At 52.9% G+C, this 16273-nt stretch overlaps 1 protein-coding gene across 6 annotated transcripts in view; it reads right to left on the bottom strand.

Annotated features, from left to right (window-relative positions):
• NUMA1 (nuclear mitotic apparatus protein 1) overlaps positions 1-16273 on the bottom strand; it is a 75586-nt gene that overhangs the window by 5174 nt on the left and 54139 nt on the right. For 5 of the 6 annotated variants that reach the window (XM_059133713.1, XM_059133707.1, XM_059133698.1 and 2 more), the window contains exons 7-19: positions 15005-15092; positions 13640-13760; positions 12975-13132; positions 12572-12689; positions 12375-12492; positions 11886-12026; positions 9570-9692; positions 6015-9416; positions 5549-5590; positions 4076-4144; positions 809-919; positions 500-718; positions 211-368 (exon numbers count right to left, since the gene is read on the bottom strand). In XM_059133713.1, coding sequence (XP_058989696.1) covers positions 211-368; positions 500-718; positions 809-919; positions 4076-4144; positions 5549-5590; positions 6015-9416; positions 9570-9692; positions 11886-12026; positions 12375-12492; positions 12572-12689; positions 12975-13132; positions 13640-13760; positions 15005-15092 — 4868 coding nt within the window. The remainder of the gene's footprint in view (positions 1-210; positions 369-499; positions 719-808; positions 920-4075; positions 4145-5548; positions 5591-6014; positions 9417-9569; positions 9693-11885; positions 12027-12374; positions 12493-12571; positions 12690-12974; positions 13133-13639; positions 13761-15004; positions 15093-16273) is intronic. The other variant, XM_059133723.1, reaches the window with a different exon arrangement.

The raw sequence follows: 16273 nt of genomic DNA, 5'->3' as shown, positions 1-16273 counted from the left end.
TCTGACCCCTCATTTCTTCTTACTCCCATGGGGCCCTATACAAACACATGCCCTCCCACCTGTGCGCGGGTTTCCTTACACTTCCTGATGAATAAGCTCCCAGAGGGCAAAGGGACCACGGACCACATCTTTATCTTACGAGGCCCAGTGGCCAGGACAACCTGACAGCAGGCACTTGGGGGACAAGAGGGTGGCAGGGTGCCTCCTCACCTGGTGATGGTGAGGGGAGTCCCCTCCTCACAGCTCAAATCCAGGCTGTCCACACTCAAGTCCAGCTGAGGCTTAGTCTGGGGCTCCCGGCTCTTTAAGGCATCAGTTGCCACTTGGAACTTGCCCAGATCTCGAAGCTGCTGGTCAGCGTGGGCAACCTGAGAAGGAGAGGGCCGGGGAGCATGAAGACAAGCCTCAGGCAGGGACAGCCTGGAGGTGGGGAAGGGGGGTGTCATAGGGGTCCAACAAGAAGAGGCTGATGAGGAAGTCGGGCCAAGCTGATACTGACCTGTGCCTCCAGGCTGCGCACCTGGGCGGTGAGGTGGCGGCAGGTCTGCTCAGCCTCCTTGGTCTTCAGCCCAGCCTGCTGCAGCTCCCGGCCCAGCCGTTCCGCTTCAGCTCGCAGCTCTTTGTTTTCCTTCTGCAGCTGCTCCAGCCCCTGGAGCTGCTCCTGCAGCTCCTGGTTCTGCTGTTTCTTGGCATCATAGTGGGTCTTGGCTTTTTCCATCTACGTGGGCAGACAGGGCGGGTGGGTGGTGGGGGTAGGGTAGGGACTGGGGGGTGGGAGGCAGTGGGTCCAGGGCTGGGGGCGCCTCACCTGTAGCTTATAGTGCTCAGCTGCCTGCTCCTTCTGGTTCAGCTGGGCCTGCAGCTCATTCAGCTGGGCCTGGAGGCGTTGGGCCTCTTGCTGGCTCTCCCCTCCCTGGGCCTGGAAAGCATGACAAACACTGATCAGGGTGACTGTTCTCTCCACTCCACCCAAATCACTGACTTGCCCTAAGCTCCTGGGCTCTGTGGGTCTTTTCAGACTCCTGTATTCTCGCTCAGGACATGCACAAAAAAATCCTTTTACCCCTGCCCACAACTCCCACCTAATACGGACATACCATATACCCTGTCAAGGTCCACATTCTGCAGGAGTTTTCCCTGTCCAGCTAATGCCATTTCTGGCAGAGTTCTGACAGCCCTATCTTTGCCTTCTTGGTGACCAGGCACAAACCATCTCATTCTCTCTCCATGAGTAGTCTCCCCAAGGAGAATCCCTACTCCCCAACAGAGACTGAGCCTCAGGAACACTTGGTTACATAGTATGGAGCTAGACACTTGGCACATGAGCTGAGGACCTGTGAACTCTTTTCCACCTCAAAACCACTGTGGGAAGTAACTTCATCCCCATTTCAGAGATGAAGAAACTGAGCTCAGAGATATAAACATACTGATGATCATAAAGCACAGTAAGATTTGAACCTTGGTCCACCCGACTCCAGGGCCTGTGGGGGCTCATTTATAATACTGCACTGCCTCCTATCCAGACCACAGACTCCTCGGGAGGAGGGCCCACATCCAGCTCCTGGTCCCTCTGCAATGCCAGTGAGTGCTTAGCTCGCAGCAGACACTGAACTAGCTGGCCCTACCTCACCTACATCTCCGAGCCCCGGGAAGGCCCCCAATTGGAGAATAAGCATCTGGGTTTTGGTTTAAGATTTTATTTATTTTAGAGAGAGACACAGAGAAAACGAGTGAGCACATGTAAGGAGAGAGGGAGAAGCAGGCTCCTTGCTCAGTGTGATCTGAGCTAAAGGCAGTTGCTTAACTGACTGAACCCAGGCGCCCCAGTATGTTTGTTTTTAAGATTTATTTATGTATTTGAGAAAGTATGAGCGGGAGGGCCAGAGGGAGAAATCTCAAGGAGACTCCACACTGAGTGCAGAGCCCAACGTGGGACTCATTTTTATGACCCTGAGATCACAACCTGAACTGAAATTAAAAAAGGGAAAATGCACTCCTTGCCTGGTGAATATATAATAGAAATGTTAGAGAACATCTCCGTATACTGCTAAGTCTTGCTGGTATTATTAATGCAGCCTGTGTCAGCCATGAGAACATTGCAGGGGCTTCTGTGCAAGACTGAGATTTGTTTTTCTTTTGAATCAATTCTTGCTCAAATTTCTGCTACTTATTTGGATTGTGAGTTTGATATCTCCACTTATTGTGCTCACGTTCTCCCATGTTAGAATGGAGCAATTATTTCAGTTTATCTCGTCAAACCATTGTGAGCAGATTTTTCAGCTAACCACAGTCAAGAGAAATTAAATGACATCTTACCAATGATGCTGGCATATTTACTATTCTGTACTGCCTTTCTAGCCAAAACTACTCTTTTGAAAAGCTTAGGAGATATTGGAGAGCTGATCTCAAATTATACTCAGACCCACATCAATAATCATGGGAAGGAGGGAAGCGAGGTAACGTGATGCCCTACTTCTGATGGAGATCAGACTGTTAGTATCCCAAGAGTGGTCAGTATAATTTGTGTTGAACTGAAACCAAGAGGCGGACACTTAAATCCGCCTGTGCCACCCAGGCACCCTGATAAGCATGTTTATCAGACAATTATCATGGAGGGGACCTGAGGGAAACAAAGCTCAGCTCCCACCAACTCCTGTGACCTATCAGAGCTGGGGCGCCTGGGAGGCTCAGTGGGTTAAAGCCTCTGCCTTTGGCTCAGGTCATGATCCTGGGGTCCTGGGATCGAGCACCGCATCGGGCTCTCTGCTCGGCGGGGAGCCTGCTTCCCCCTCTCTTTCTGCCTGCCTCTCTGCCTACTTGTGATCTCTGTCAAATAAATAAATAAAATCTTGAGGAAAAAACACAAACAAAAAAAAAAAAAAAACAGAGCTTTAGTGAGCCCCAAGGCCAGTGGCACCTAATTCCCCTACCCCTGATAAAAGCTGTGAAGCCTGAACTGCAAAAAAGCAGATATTAAACCAAAGAAGATGACACTGCTGTAAGTATTAAGAATATTAAGTTGCGGGGGGGAGGGGGGTTAGGAGAAGAGAGGTGGGGTTATGGACATTGGGGAGGGTATGTGCTATGGTGAGTACTGTGAAGTGTGTAAACCTGGCGATTCACAGACTTGCACCCCTGGGGATAAAAATACATGTTTATAAAAAATTTAAAAAAAAAATTTTTTTTTAATCTATCAATTAAAAAAAAGAGACTATTAAGTTGCTGGGACTCCTGGGTGCCTCAGTGGGTTAAGAGCCTGCCTTCAGCTCAGGTCATGATCCAAGGGTCCTGGGATCGAATCCCACATCGGGCTCCCTGCTCAGCAGAGAGCCTGCTTCTCCCTCCCCTCTGCGGCTCCCCCCTGCTTATGTGCCTCATGCTCTGTCAAATAAATGAAGTCTTTTAGACAAATATTAAGCTGCACTGTAATATAAATGTTGAGAACACTCCTCAAGGTTAAGCTGTCTAGAGCAGTGCTAGCCAAAGAACTTTCTACAGTGATAGAAATGGTCTGTATCTGCCCTGTCCAATTTGGCAGTTCTAGCTATACTTTGCTACTAAGCAAGGGAAATGAGACTAGTGCGACTGAGAAGCTGAATTTTTCTTTTCTTTTCTTTTCTTTTTTTTTTTAAAGATTTTACTTTATTTTATTTATTTGACAGACAGAGATCACAAGTAGGCGGAGAGGCAGGCAGAGACACAGAGGAGGAAGCAGGCTCCCCACTGAGAAGAGAGCCCGACGTGGGACTCGATCCCAGAACCCCGGGATCATGACCTGAGCAGATGGCAGAGGCTTTAACCCACTCAACCACCCAGGCCCCCCGAGAAGCTGAATTTTTCATTAGTTAAACCACACAGGACTAGGAGCTAGTGTAGTGCAGAATGAAGATCTGAGGGATGAGAGTCATTCTTATCTTCAAGAGCTCAAGAGCTCCAAGAAGGGGGCACAAGCAAGGGCTCCTGAGCCACAGGCAGATGGAAGACTATAAGGTCCTCCTCTGCCCCCACACCCACCATAGCCTGAGGGCTTATAGAGAGCTGAGGGAGGATGACCCAAGCCCCCACTGTGTCCTACCTTCAGCTTCTGTTGCTGCACCTTGCTGGCTTGGTCATGATCAACTAGCTTCTTACTCAGTTCTTCCACCTGGAGCAGGGGAGGAAGTGAAGACAAGATTCAGGAGGCCTTCCCCTGGTTGTCCTGAGAAATCAGATTTCCCCAGATAAATCCCCAGTGTTCCTAGAAGAAACTCTGGTCCTTTCTCTGGCCTCCAATTACGGAACAGCCTGCTGCTTGGACTGGTTGGCAGGACCAGAGTGAGGCGACCCAATATGCAGGGGCTGCCCGAGCCATCTGCCCACGCTCGCTTCTGTCCCCAGGCTGCAGAGACAGGCCTGCCAGAGCCCTGCAGCCTCAAGATTCAGAACGGAATCTGGGGAGCTGACATCCCATTACCACCCTACTACTGCCACTATTCCCAGCCCCAACCTTCCCAGGTTGGGGACAGGAACAGGGGACTGAGTCTATAATTCTAGTAAATACTGAATACCCAGCACTTCTCCCAAAAACTGCCAAGGGCCACAGATACTCAGACTTCTTCCCAAATTGCATGGGCTGTCGGCTGGAGCTAGCAACATGGCCACTGGGATTAGCACTGGGAAGCAGACTGCCAGACAAGGTGGGGAGGGTGGGCAGCCCTTCTACCCCAAGCCCACCCCACTCCCACAGGAAAGAGGAGCAGAGGGAGGGAGGGATCTAGAGGGAGCCTAACAGCACGAGCACTGTTGGCTCCTCCAGGTGCTTGAGCCCCTGGAGGAACTGCAAAGAGGCAAGAGCTCCACTGCTGCCCGTTTGCTATTCAGTGTGACTGTCCCCATCACCTCAGGCTCCCTGGAGGCTGCGATGGAAGGAGAGGAGGGCCCGATTCCTCAGCAGGCCGGAAGTGACCGAGGAGGAAGGGTGGTGGAGAAAGGGTGCCCCCGCTAGGCACCAGCCAACAGCCTCAATGGCCAGGGAAGTGCAGGGAGATCCTTGTGAGGGCCCAGCACCCAGGCGGGGCCACCTCCTGTCTCCCATGGGGCTTGGCCTTCTTGCTCCCAGACAGCTCTAGTTCACGCTCAGGGTTAAAGCCCTAGAGGATGATAGGCAGGTGTCCCAACGCTCACAACCCTCCCTGACCTGTCGGGGCTGCTTGTGTGAAACGAGGCCCACAGTCACTCTGCCATTCCTCTTAGTTTGGCACCCAAGCTGGGAATGGAACTTGGAGATTTGGGAATCCCAAGGAATGTCAGTCACCAGTTCGGACATGGGAAAGATGAAGGGACAGAAGGGTGGGGACGCCGACCTGGACTGGGTGGGAAGAGGCCCGGGAGAGGGCCCAGCACACCGCATTCCTGGGCAGCCCGGGCCTGGACTCCATGGCTTGACCCTGCCCTGTTCACAGACAGTTCACAAACAGGAGCGGGCGGAGGCAAGCTGCAGCTTGGGGTCATGCACTGAGACGGGTCACCGCTTAAGCAGCCAGCACTTATCAGGGACCCCAGGCTTTACCTGCTTAGTTTGCGCTCTCTGAAATACCTCTAGCTGCTCCACCTGTGCGTGGGGGAGGGGCAATGGAGACAGAGTGAGATGGGGACCGAAAGGCACTAGCCCTGCCACCAGGCTGATCTCACTGAGGCTCTGAGACTTTCCTCCAAGAAACAAGACTTCTAGTCATTTTTAAAAAGTGACAATTTGGCTCACTCTAGTCCCCAGAAATTCTAGGGTCTCCACTGCAGGCATACCTGCCTAGGACTATGTGTTTCTAGAACAGAACTGATAGACTTCACAACTTCACTCTCCAGGGACAGAGCCTTCAGGGAGGAGGAAACTACTGATACTTTCTTTAGGACAGTAGGGGGCAAGATACTTGAACTCTACCAGCCACCCTGCCAGTGAGGGGAGCCAAGACAGAAGGGAACATCGTCCCTTCTCTCAGGTCTGATCTCTGTGGGCAAGGCTGAGCTGAGCATCTTACCTGGGCAGTGAGTTTCTGCCTCTCATCCTGGAACCGCTGCCTCTCCTCCAGAACCTTGACCTTGGCACCCTCGTACTTGGCAGTCATCACCTCCAACTCCCGGGCAGTGTTCTGTGCTTCCCGCTGCATCTCAGCCAGACGGGTCTCCGCGTCAGCTCGCACAGCTGCCAGCTCCTGGCCATACTTCTCCCTGGCCTGGTCCAGCTCCACTTCCAGAAATTGCCGGCCTAGGCTGGCACGCTCCCCCAGCCCCCGGTTCTCCTCTGCCAGCAGGCCATGAGCCTTCTTCAGCATGCTCAGCTGCTCTGCATAGCTGGCCTTCTCAGCCCGCAGCTGCTGTGCTGCCCGTTCCTGCTCCGCCACCTTCTGCCGCAGGGGCCCCAGCTCCCCAAGCTCCCGCTGGGCCCGCACCAGCTCTGCCCGCAGCCCGCCAGCTGCCTGCTTACTCTGCTCCAGCTCCTCACGATGGCGTTTCTCGGCAGCTGCCTGCTCAGCTTGTAGCTGCTGGCACAGGTGCTTAGCGGGCAGGAGCTCGCTCACTAGGGCCTGGGTGCTGGTATGCTCCAGCTGCAGGGCAGAGAGGGCCTGCTCCTTCTGGAAGAACTTCTCCTGCCACGTCTTTAGTTCTTGGCCCAGCTCCTCTGCTCGCTCTGCCTGCGAGGCCAGCTCCTGTCGGAGGCTCTCTGAAGCCACCCGCTGTTTCTCGGCCTCTTCCCGGAGGGTCTGCACCTCCTCCCGCAGAGCAGAGCTGCGTTCGGCGGCCCTGGCGCTGTTGCTGGTGGTCTCTGCCTGGAGCAGGCGCAGCCTCTCCTCCAGCTTCTGGCTCTTCTCTGACTCAGCTACAACCAGCCGCTTCAACTCCTTGCTCTCCCCCTCTTTTTCCAGGACCTGGCGGTTCAAGATGGACACCTCTTCCTCCAGGCTGCTGATGAGGCTGTTTTTTCTCTCAGCCTCCTGCTGGGCCCGGGCCACTTGGGTCTTCCACTCATCCTCAGCCTTGCTATGGTCTTGGGCCTTGGCACGGAGGGTGGCCAGCTCCCTCTGGGCCGTGGCTAAGGTGTCCTGACTGCGCCCCAGCTCCTGGGCCTTCTCCTCTAACCGGCCCTGCAACGCCTCCAGGGCACCGACCTGCTCCGCACGGGAGGCACGCTCACACTCCAGGCTATGCTCCAGGCCAGAGGCCTTCTCCTGGTGCTCCCGGCACTGCCGCTCCAGCTTACTCACCTCAGCCCGCAGAGCCTCGAGCTCAGGGCCTTTTCGCTCACTCTTTCCAGTAGACTCCGACTGTGCTCCTCCTGACCCAGAAGAGTCTTCTCCACTGGCTGGCCCCAGAGACTGTTGGCGCCCCTCCTCTCTCTTGGCCAGCTGTTCCTTCAGTCGCTGCACAGTTTGCTGAAGCTCCCCCAGCTCTGTTTTCTGGGCTGCCTCCTGCCCACGGAGCTTGGCCAGCTCCTTGTCCTTCCCTTCCTTTTCCATCAGGGCATGGGCCAGGGCTTCCTGCAGGGTCGCAAACTCCACACGCTGCTCATTGAGGGCATTTTGCAGCCGCATCTCCAGCTCTGCCTTGGCGGCCTTCTCCAGGGCAAGATCAGCTTGGGCCCTGCTCCGCTCCTGGGTCAGGCGTGCCACCTCCCTCTCCTGCTGCCCTCGCTCCTCCTGCTGCTGGCTCTGGCTCTCGATCAGCGCAGCCCGCAGCCTCTCCAGTTCACTGCCCATCTGCTCAGCCTCCCGCTCCATGGCTTGCAGTGCTGCCTGCGTGCTGCAGAACTGGCGTCCCTGCTGCTCTTCTGGCCACTCGGACCCTCTGTCTCCTGGCCTTGGGGGCTCCTTGAGTAGCTCACGGGAGGCTGTTTCCTGCTGCTCTCCTGCCTTGCGCACCAAGGCCTCCAGGCGAGCTACCTCCTTGCCAGTGGCAGCCATCTTCTCCTGCAGAACAGAGAGGTCGTCTGCAAGCTTCTGGGCCCTGACCTCCTTCTCCTGGGCCTGCTGGAGGGCTCTGGCCAGGTTGGCACGAAGCTGAGCTACTTCATTCTGCTGCCGGCTGATCTGGAGCTCGCTGTGGGCCTCGATTCCTGCCACCTTCTCCTTTGCCTCCTGTAGTTCCTGGCGGGCCTTCTCGCATTCCTCCTTCAGGGTCATCAGCTGTTCCTGGAACATGGCACCGTACTGGGCCTCCTCTTGCTGGCTGTCCTCATACCGCTCGCGCCAGGTGGCCACCTCCTTGGCAAGCTGTTCACACTCACCCTCTGCCTCACGCTGGGAAGCTACGGCCTCTGCCAGCTCCCGCCGCAGGGCTTCCATCTCGGCCTGATGGGCTTCCCCCAGCTGCCGTAATCGGGCCTCCAGCCCCTTGCGCCCAGCCCTCTCTTCTTCTAGCTCCTTCCGTTCCTGCTTATGCTGTTCCACCAGACACCGGGTCTCTGCCTCCAGCTTGGCGATATGACGCTGCTGCTCTTCCAGAGCGTCTGAGGCCCTGCGCTTCTCCTCTTCCAGGCTGCCCTTGCTGATCTTCAAGGACTCTTCAAGAGCCCGAATCTGCTCCTGGAACTGGCCCTTCTCCTGGGCCACCCTTTCTCTCTCGGTTGCTTTTTGCTGCTCAGACCTCAGCTGGGCCTTTAGCTCTGCCACCTGGGCCTGGGCCTCACACTGCTCCTGGCGGGCTGCCTCAACACAGGCATGGAGTTCCTCCACCTTTTGGCTCAGCTCTACCTTCTCCTGCTGGGCCCGAGTCACTGAGGCCTGGGCACTGTCCCGGGCTTCATTAGCGGCCTGAAGTTGCTGTTGCAGGACCTCCAGCTTGGCAGTCTTCTCCTTCTCCAACGCTTCCAGCTGCTGGAGGGCCGAATCCCTCTCCTTTAAAGAAGACTGCCGCTCTTCGGCGGCAGCGGCCAGTCGCTGGGCATGGTCTCGCCTGGCTGCCTCCTGCTCCTGGGCGGCTTCCTCTAACTGCTGCTCCTTTTGCTTCAGGCTGCTGCTCAGCTGCTCCAACTGCTGGCGAAGGCCCTGGGAGGCCTGTTCTTGCTGCTGGAGGGTCTCTGCTAGCTGAGCCTGCTCCTGTTTGGCCTGCTGCTTCAGGCTGGCCAGTTCTTGATCCTGCTGCTGGAGAGTGACGTTGAGGGTGGTGAGCTCAGAAGTCAGTGTGGCTACCTGGGCAGACAGCCGGGCCCCCTGAGCCTGAGAGGCCTGCTCTAGCTCTTCCTTCGCCTGGCTGAGGTTGGACAGGGAGCCCTGCAGCTCAGCAATCAGGCCAGCCAGCTGCTGCTTTTCTTCTTCAAAATGGCCCCGCTCAGCTAGCAGCTTGGCTTCTCGCTGGCCCTGCTCAGCCTCCAGCGCCTCAACCCTGGCTTGGAGCTGGCTGTTGTCTGCAGTAAGAGAGGCTGCCTCTTGCTTCAGGGTTTCCAGCTGGTGAGATAAAGAGACAGATGAGGATCAGCATGACTCCTCCATCACCAGAGCACCTATGAGAACTAATGAACAGGAATCCAACTGTAGCAAACACAGGTCCACACCAAACGTGGGACGCGGGTCTTCCCCACTGCTCCTGTGCATTCCTACCTGCAAGACGTCGCCCAACACTTCGCCCTTCTCCTGGGTTGGGTTCTCCCGCATCTGGGCCAAATGTTCTTCCAGGTGTGAAAGTTTTCCCTGAAGGATTTCATTCTTCTCTTCAAGGCATTTCTGAGAATAAACAAGAGCCTTTGTGAACAAAGGTGGAATAAGTACTAGGTTACCAACAACATACGGAGCCCTATCACGCTGTTGCCAAGATCTCCTTTTCCCCTGGCCTTGGGAAAAACTCAGAAACCAAGGACCTGGGATCATGAGGGACCTGATTTTCTAGCCCTAATTTCATGGCTGAATTAAGTCATGTGACCTGCTAATTTCTTCTTCCAGGCCACTAAGTTTACTTCAAATTTCCTTACTTAAGAAAAAAAAAACTCCTTACTGTATACCCTTCCTCAGACAAGTCTTGGCTCCCAGATTATCCAAACATGCAACAGCTTAAAAAAATCCCCAGCCATGCCTGGGTGGCTCAGTCAAGCATCCAACTCTTGATTTCGGCTCAGATCATGATCTCAGAGTCCTGAGATTAAGCTCCACATCAGGCTCCCTGCTCAACAGGGAGTCAGTCTGAGATTCTCTCTCTTCCTCTGCCCCTATACCCCCTCCTTACTCATGCAGTCTCTAAAATAAATAAATCTTTTTAAAAAATCTTGGGGTGCCTGGGTGACTTAGTCGTTATGCGTCTGTCTTCAGCTCAGGTCATGATACCAGAGTCCTGGCATGCAGACACACATTGGGCTCCCTGCTCGACAGGAAGCCTGCTTCTCCCTCTCCCACTCCCCCTGCTTTCGTTCTTTCTCTTGCTGTATCTCTATTAAATAAATAAATAAAACCTTAAAAAAAAAACTTCCTGAAAAAAATATAAATGTATAAATATAAATAAATATAATAAACATAAATATATATAAGTATAAATAAATATAAATATACGTATAAATATAAATAAATACCACATATACACACAAACATATTTTTTATATATATATATGTGTGTGTGTGTGTGTGTGTATATGTATACACACACACACACACACACACACACACACCGCTCTCTCTCTCTCTCTCTCTCCCACCGCCCCCCCCCCAGCCTGCCTGGGTCTCAATACCAGCAGCAGCCATAGCACCTCCCACCCCCGTCCCCCACCCCCTCCTCCCACTGTCCACTAAACCAGGCTGGGACTGTGCCGGGTCCTCTCTGAATTCCTAATCCACCAGATAGATATGGGAGGTAGTTATTACTATCCTTTTGCAGAGCAAGATCTGAAGCTCAGATATTAAGTGCCTTGCCCTATAAGTGGCAGAGTTGGGTTCTTTAAAAATAGCAATAAAAACTAATAGTGGGGGCACCTGGCTTGCTCAGTCAGTGGAGCCTGCAACTCTTGATCTCAGAGCTGTAAGCTTGAGCCCCACACTGGGTGGAGAGATTACTTAAAAATATATACATGGGGCACCTAGGTGGCTCAGTGGGTTAAAGCCTCTGCCTTCGGCTCGGGTCATGGTCCCAGGGTCCCAGGGTGGAGCCTTGCATCGGGCTCTTTGCTCTGCAGGGAGCCTGCTTCCCCCTCTCTCTCTGCCTACCTCTCTGCCTGCTTGTGATCTCTGTCAAATAAATACATAAAGTCTTAAAAAAAAAATACACACACACACACACACACACACACATATACATATATATATATATATATATATATATATATATATATATATATATATAAAGATTTTATGTATTTATTTGGCAGAGATTTATTTATTTGAGAGGAGACCACGAGCTAGAGGGGCAGAGTGGAACGAGGGAAAATCTAAAGCCAACTCTGTGCTGAGCAAGGAGCCCAATGCAGGCCTTGATCTCACCACCCTAAGATCATGGACTGAGCTGAAACCATGAATCAGACACATAACTGACTGTACCACCCAGGTACCCCTAAAAATAAAATCTTAAAAAAGACAGTAACGAATTCACTAGAAGCCTACTCTGCACCACACAATGTGTTAAGCACTCTGTATACAGTATCTGACAATGGGTCGTGAGGCAGCTACTCACTATTCTGCCCCCTTTACTGAAAGCATGCTTACAGAGAAAAGAGGTCAAGGAGCTCTTCCAAGATCCCACACCTTGTTAACAACAAAGACAGAATTCAAAGGTCTACTGGACTAAAGCCCATAATCTTTCCATTACAGCACACTATCAAACCTTGAAGAGAAGTCAGCTTACTTCCCAAATGCCCCAAGTCTAGAATGATAAATGGAACCCAGCTGTGAACAGCTGGTCAAGCTGGCAGCTCTGGCTCCCTGAAGTAGAGGGGTTACCTTGTCCTGCACAGCCGTGCTGAGCTCCTTCTCGAGCTGCGCCTGTTTCTCCACCCACTCTCGAGTGGCCTTGCTGTGCTCTTCTGTCAGGTCATTGAGGGCACCCTGTAGCTGCTGCAAGTGACTGGCAAACTCCCGAAGCTGAGAAAGACAAGCAGGAGTCCCCATCACCCAAGGTCAAAGCCAGTACCACCACTGCTATGTGCCTCCCAAACTCCAGGGGCTGCAGGTGTCCGACTATCCTCCTAACACACCTCAAACCAATTACAACTAGTCACATCTTTAACTCAAGACTCAAAATTCAGGGCCACAACCACATCCCTGGCAGCAGCCAATTACGGAAAGGGCCAAAGGTCTCTGGAAAGACTGAAGCCCAGGACAGGTGCCAGGCCATTCTTCTCAACCCTCTCTTGAAGAAGCCTCCAAACCATCTCAGCCCCAGCAGACCTCCAGGCCGGGACAGACCCCACCCCCCACCCCAACACTCACCTTAAAGGAAAGGTCCCCATTCTCCTCAGAAAGCTGGTTAATTTTGCGATCCATTTGGCTCTTCTCTGTCTTCAGGTCCTGGCACTGCTTCAGGGTTTCATGGAGACGCACAGTGAGGCTGTGAGGGAGGAGAGCAGTTAAAAAAGATGGGTGCAGGGTGGGGCGGGGAGCTGGGAAGAGAGCAGGGAGAATCCTACCTCTCGTTCTTGCCACGGAGCTCCTCTAGCTCCCTGGGCTCCAGTGGGCTAGCCGCCTGCTTCTCGTTCAGCAGAGCCAGGCGGTCAATACGCTGCTGCATCACAGCTATCTGCGCGTCTGCCCCGGGGAAGGGGGTTGGGAAAATCAGCACAGAACTACAAGCATGACAGGAGGAGGGGGAGGCATCCAATCTGAGGGAAAGGAGGAGGATGGCAAGGGCAGACCCAGCTTCCAGGAGCTCAGGCTGACTGGCCCAAGGCTGAGTACCAGGCTCCAGGGCCAAGAGAACGAACAACATGGAAGAGAGTAGAGCTATGCCTCACACAAGCCCAGCACTTCCCGGGATGAAAATCCAAGATGCTGCTCATTCACACATCATCCGCCAGCCTACTAGACACCTACCCTTCTCAGTGAGCAGCTTGCGGTTCTCAGCCAGCTCCAGCTCCAGTTCATCTCTATTGTTTCTCTCATCTGCAAGCTGCTTCTTTAGCCGTCTCATCTGGAATTGTGGGGTCTGCAGGATGTCGCCCATTGGGGAGACTGGAGAACCTGAGAGGAAGCTGAAGGAGGAGATGGCCCAGATGCCACGGTCAGAGCCTGAAAGGTGAGCGCTGAAGGGAAGAGCACCAGGCGGGGATGGGTGAGCAGGGCTCTAGGGCTGTGAACACTCGCCGGGAGGCCAAGCACCTCATCTCTGTTTGCATGCCATCTCCCACCTCATGACACGACCTTGAGAAAACTGTTCTCCCTCCTCCAAGGCTTAACTTCTTTGCCAGAAAAAATCTTGCCTCAGCAGAGCCGCACTAAGAGAAGGGACTTCAGCAGAGTTTCCATGGGAGAAAGGAATTCCATTAACAGGGAACAGCCTTTGAGGAAGGCCTTCCACCAAAAATGGAACCCAACCAATTCCCCTAATTAGTACCGGGGCAGGTGAGAACATCTACAAGGTACCCCAAGCACGGTCTGATGACATTAACAGGCTGGTGAATAGTGTTAGCCTCCAGAATGAAGGGATATGAGGACTGGATGTTAAGGCCCTATCCCAGGAGAAGAGGCGCAGCACATACTTGTTTCCACTGGAAGAAGCAACCTTCTGTAGCTCTAGGAAGCGAACCTCCCTTTTGGCCTGGTGACTGGGTGGGGACAACTCTTCAGAGATGGTGCTGGAACAGGTAGAAGGGACAGGAGCTAGGGGAAGAAGCAAACCAACCATATAAAGGTTAGTAAGAAGGTGAACAGATTTGGATCTTTACACAGTCTGAGGAACTCGCCTTAGTGGAAGTGAATCCACAGACACTCACATGTGAGCTACAGAGGGAGGCCACCAGGTAGAACCTGACCCCCAGTGTCTGGGTTATCCAGAGGTCAGTGGCACTAAGCCCAGTCAAGCAACTGGCTTCTGCTTCCACAGGCCATCAAGTTCTCATGCTTCTCCCTACAGCCAGCACTGCAGAGACAGCTCAGAACTGCCCTGAGTAAGATCTCCTCTCAGCTCAACTATCTCTCAGGTCAGAGCCACGGGCCTCTTTACTCAACTTCTCCATTCTAAAATCTTGCACTGCCAACACAACCTCCTTCTCAAAACCTCTGCCTCCCCCGGTTCCCAAGACCACCTTTCACTTGGCTCTCCTACCCCTAAACACCTATGCCTAGTCTCCCTATCTACCCTCCCTCCTCCCCACACCCTCTAAGCTCCCAGAGTTCTGAGGCAGCCTAGCCTGCCTGCTCAGCCCACAGTAGCCACCACACAGACTTGCAAACCCATACCCTGGCCCAGAGCCCTCGGCTACATTCCAGACTCACATTTCCAACATCTCCATTTGAAGGGCTGAACTTGAATATGAGGAACATCAAATTCAGTGGCTGGAAGAGAGTCCACCTAGAGCCACATTTCAGGTCTGTCCTCACCAGACAGCCTGCCTCGACATCAGAAGACATGCGCAGCTCTTAGTCTTTCTCCTGCACTTCCAGCAACACATTTGGCAGATGAGGTTCCTCTCTGTTCTAGCACTTATTCTTTATCCTCCTTATTGATTTACATATCTGCCTTCCCACCTAGAACATGAGCTTTGTGTGGGGAAAAGCCTTTCTTTTAGGTGCTACTCCCAGCTTTTAAGCCTCGGGTAGCAATTGCTTAGAAAACAAAAAACAAAAAGTATGTGTGGGGTGATCAAGGACAAGCTGCCAGCAGACAGGATTATCATGTCCTGCTTAGGCACTGCCAGGCCGTGAGAAAGAACTCCACAGACACTGGGATGTCAGCAACATGGCCCAGAAATCAACCTACTCCATCTCACACACACTTTTCCTGAGCACAGACTCTGTGCCTGGTACTGGGAGCTGAAACAAACCCCCGCTGTATTTCTTTATAATTCAGGATCCTAGCAGTTTCCAGCTCAGACAAGAGAGGATCCTCAGTAGGCCCTACTTACCTTTCTGCAAGAAGTTCTCTAGGTCCTCATTTAGGTTTAGCCCATCTTCATGGTCCAGCACAAACTTGAGAATGACTGCTAACTCAGCCTGGGCCACAGAGAGAGAAAAGGAGCATCGCTGAGGTGTCAGAGAGGCCTAAAGAGATGGAGGGCACCAAACTGGCAGTGCCAGCCCCAGGAGCCCGCTGGAGCCCAGTCTTCCTCTCAAAGCCTAAAGCCCCACATTCCAGCTGAGAACATTCTAGCAGAGACATGCTGACCCTGCTTACTCTAACCTCCTCAGTTCCTCTAAAGATGCACCTGGGTTCAGAGAGAGTTCCTATCTGACTTCACTTCTGACCACAAAGAAAATGGGCAAAGAAAGTAGTGCAGTGAGAAAGCTTTTATACAGAACTATGTTGCCCTCTTCCAAAGAACCCTCACTGTTGTTCTTTGTCTAAGTGAGAACCCGAGAACCCTCCAGGGCTCATTCAAAGCTTATCCACCAGCTCAGCTGTAAAATTTGCCCTTCACTGTCTGAGTTCCAAAGTTATAGAGTTGATCTGATTTTTCTGGCCAACCCTGCCATACTTATCTCTGCGAATGGAAATTCGCAGAGATAAGGAAGTATGACCAGCCTATGGAGTGACCAGCCTGGAGTGGAGAAAAGGTTGAAAGAGAATCCTCCCGTTGCTCCCATGCCACTACAGCTCCAACATCAGAGAAGAGCCATGAACTAAGTAAGTATAATATGGGATGATTCAACATTTTTACCAGAAAACATTTTTACTTAGAAAAATGAGACATAGGCCTCAGCTCAAAAGGCCACAGCTCTCTGGATACTGTCCCTGCAGTCACCTACATTAACATGTGACATCCCAGCTCCTCCTGCTCTGGGAAATAAAAGGCAGCTGCTCAGGCATGAAGCAAAGCCAACATCAGGACCCTCATGACAGGCAGTTCCTGGAAACCAGGTCAATTCCCTCAATAACAAAGTTAAGGCTCCAATTCTTCACTTAGGAACCAGCAGAGGAGGGGAGAGAAGGTAACTGCTCTGAGCTAGACTGTCAAGATGGGCCAAAACATTCTCTCTCACTAATCCTCCTCAGAGGAAAGGAGGAGACAAATGAAGGGACGGATTATGTAAAAAATACACACTCGGGGGCGCCTGGGTGGCTCGGCATGTTAAAGCCTCTGACTTCAGCTCAAGCCATGATCCCAGGGTCCTGGGATCGAGCCCCACATGGGGCTCTCTGCTCAGCAGGGAGCCTGCTTCCCCTCCTTCTCTCT

The sequence above is a fragment of the Mustela lutreola genome, chromosome 1 (assembly GCF_030435805.1).
Source record: "Mustela lutreola isolate mMusLut2 chromosome 1, mMusLut2.pri, whole genome shotgun sequence".
NCBI lineage: Eukaryota > Metazoa > Chordata > Mammalia > Carnivora > Mustelidae > Mustela > Mustela lutreola.
Note: the sequence above shows the minus strand (reverse complement) of the source record. Positions and strands in the feature narration are given on the sequence as shown.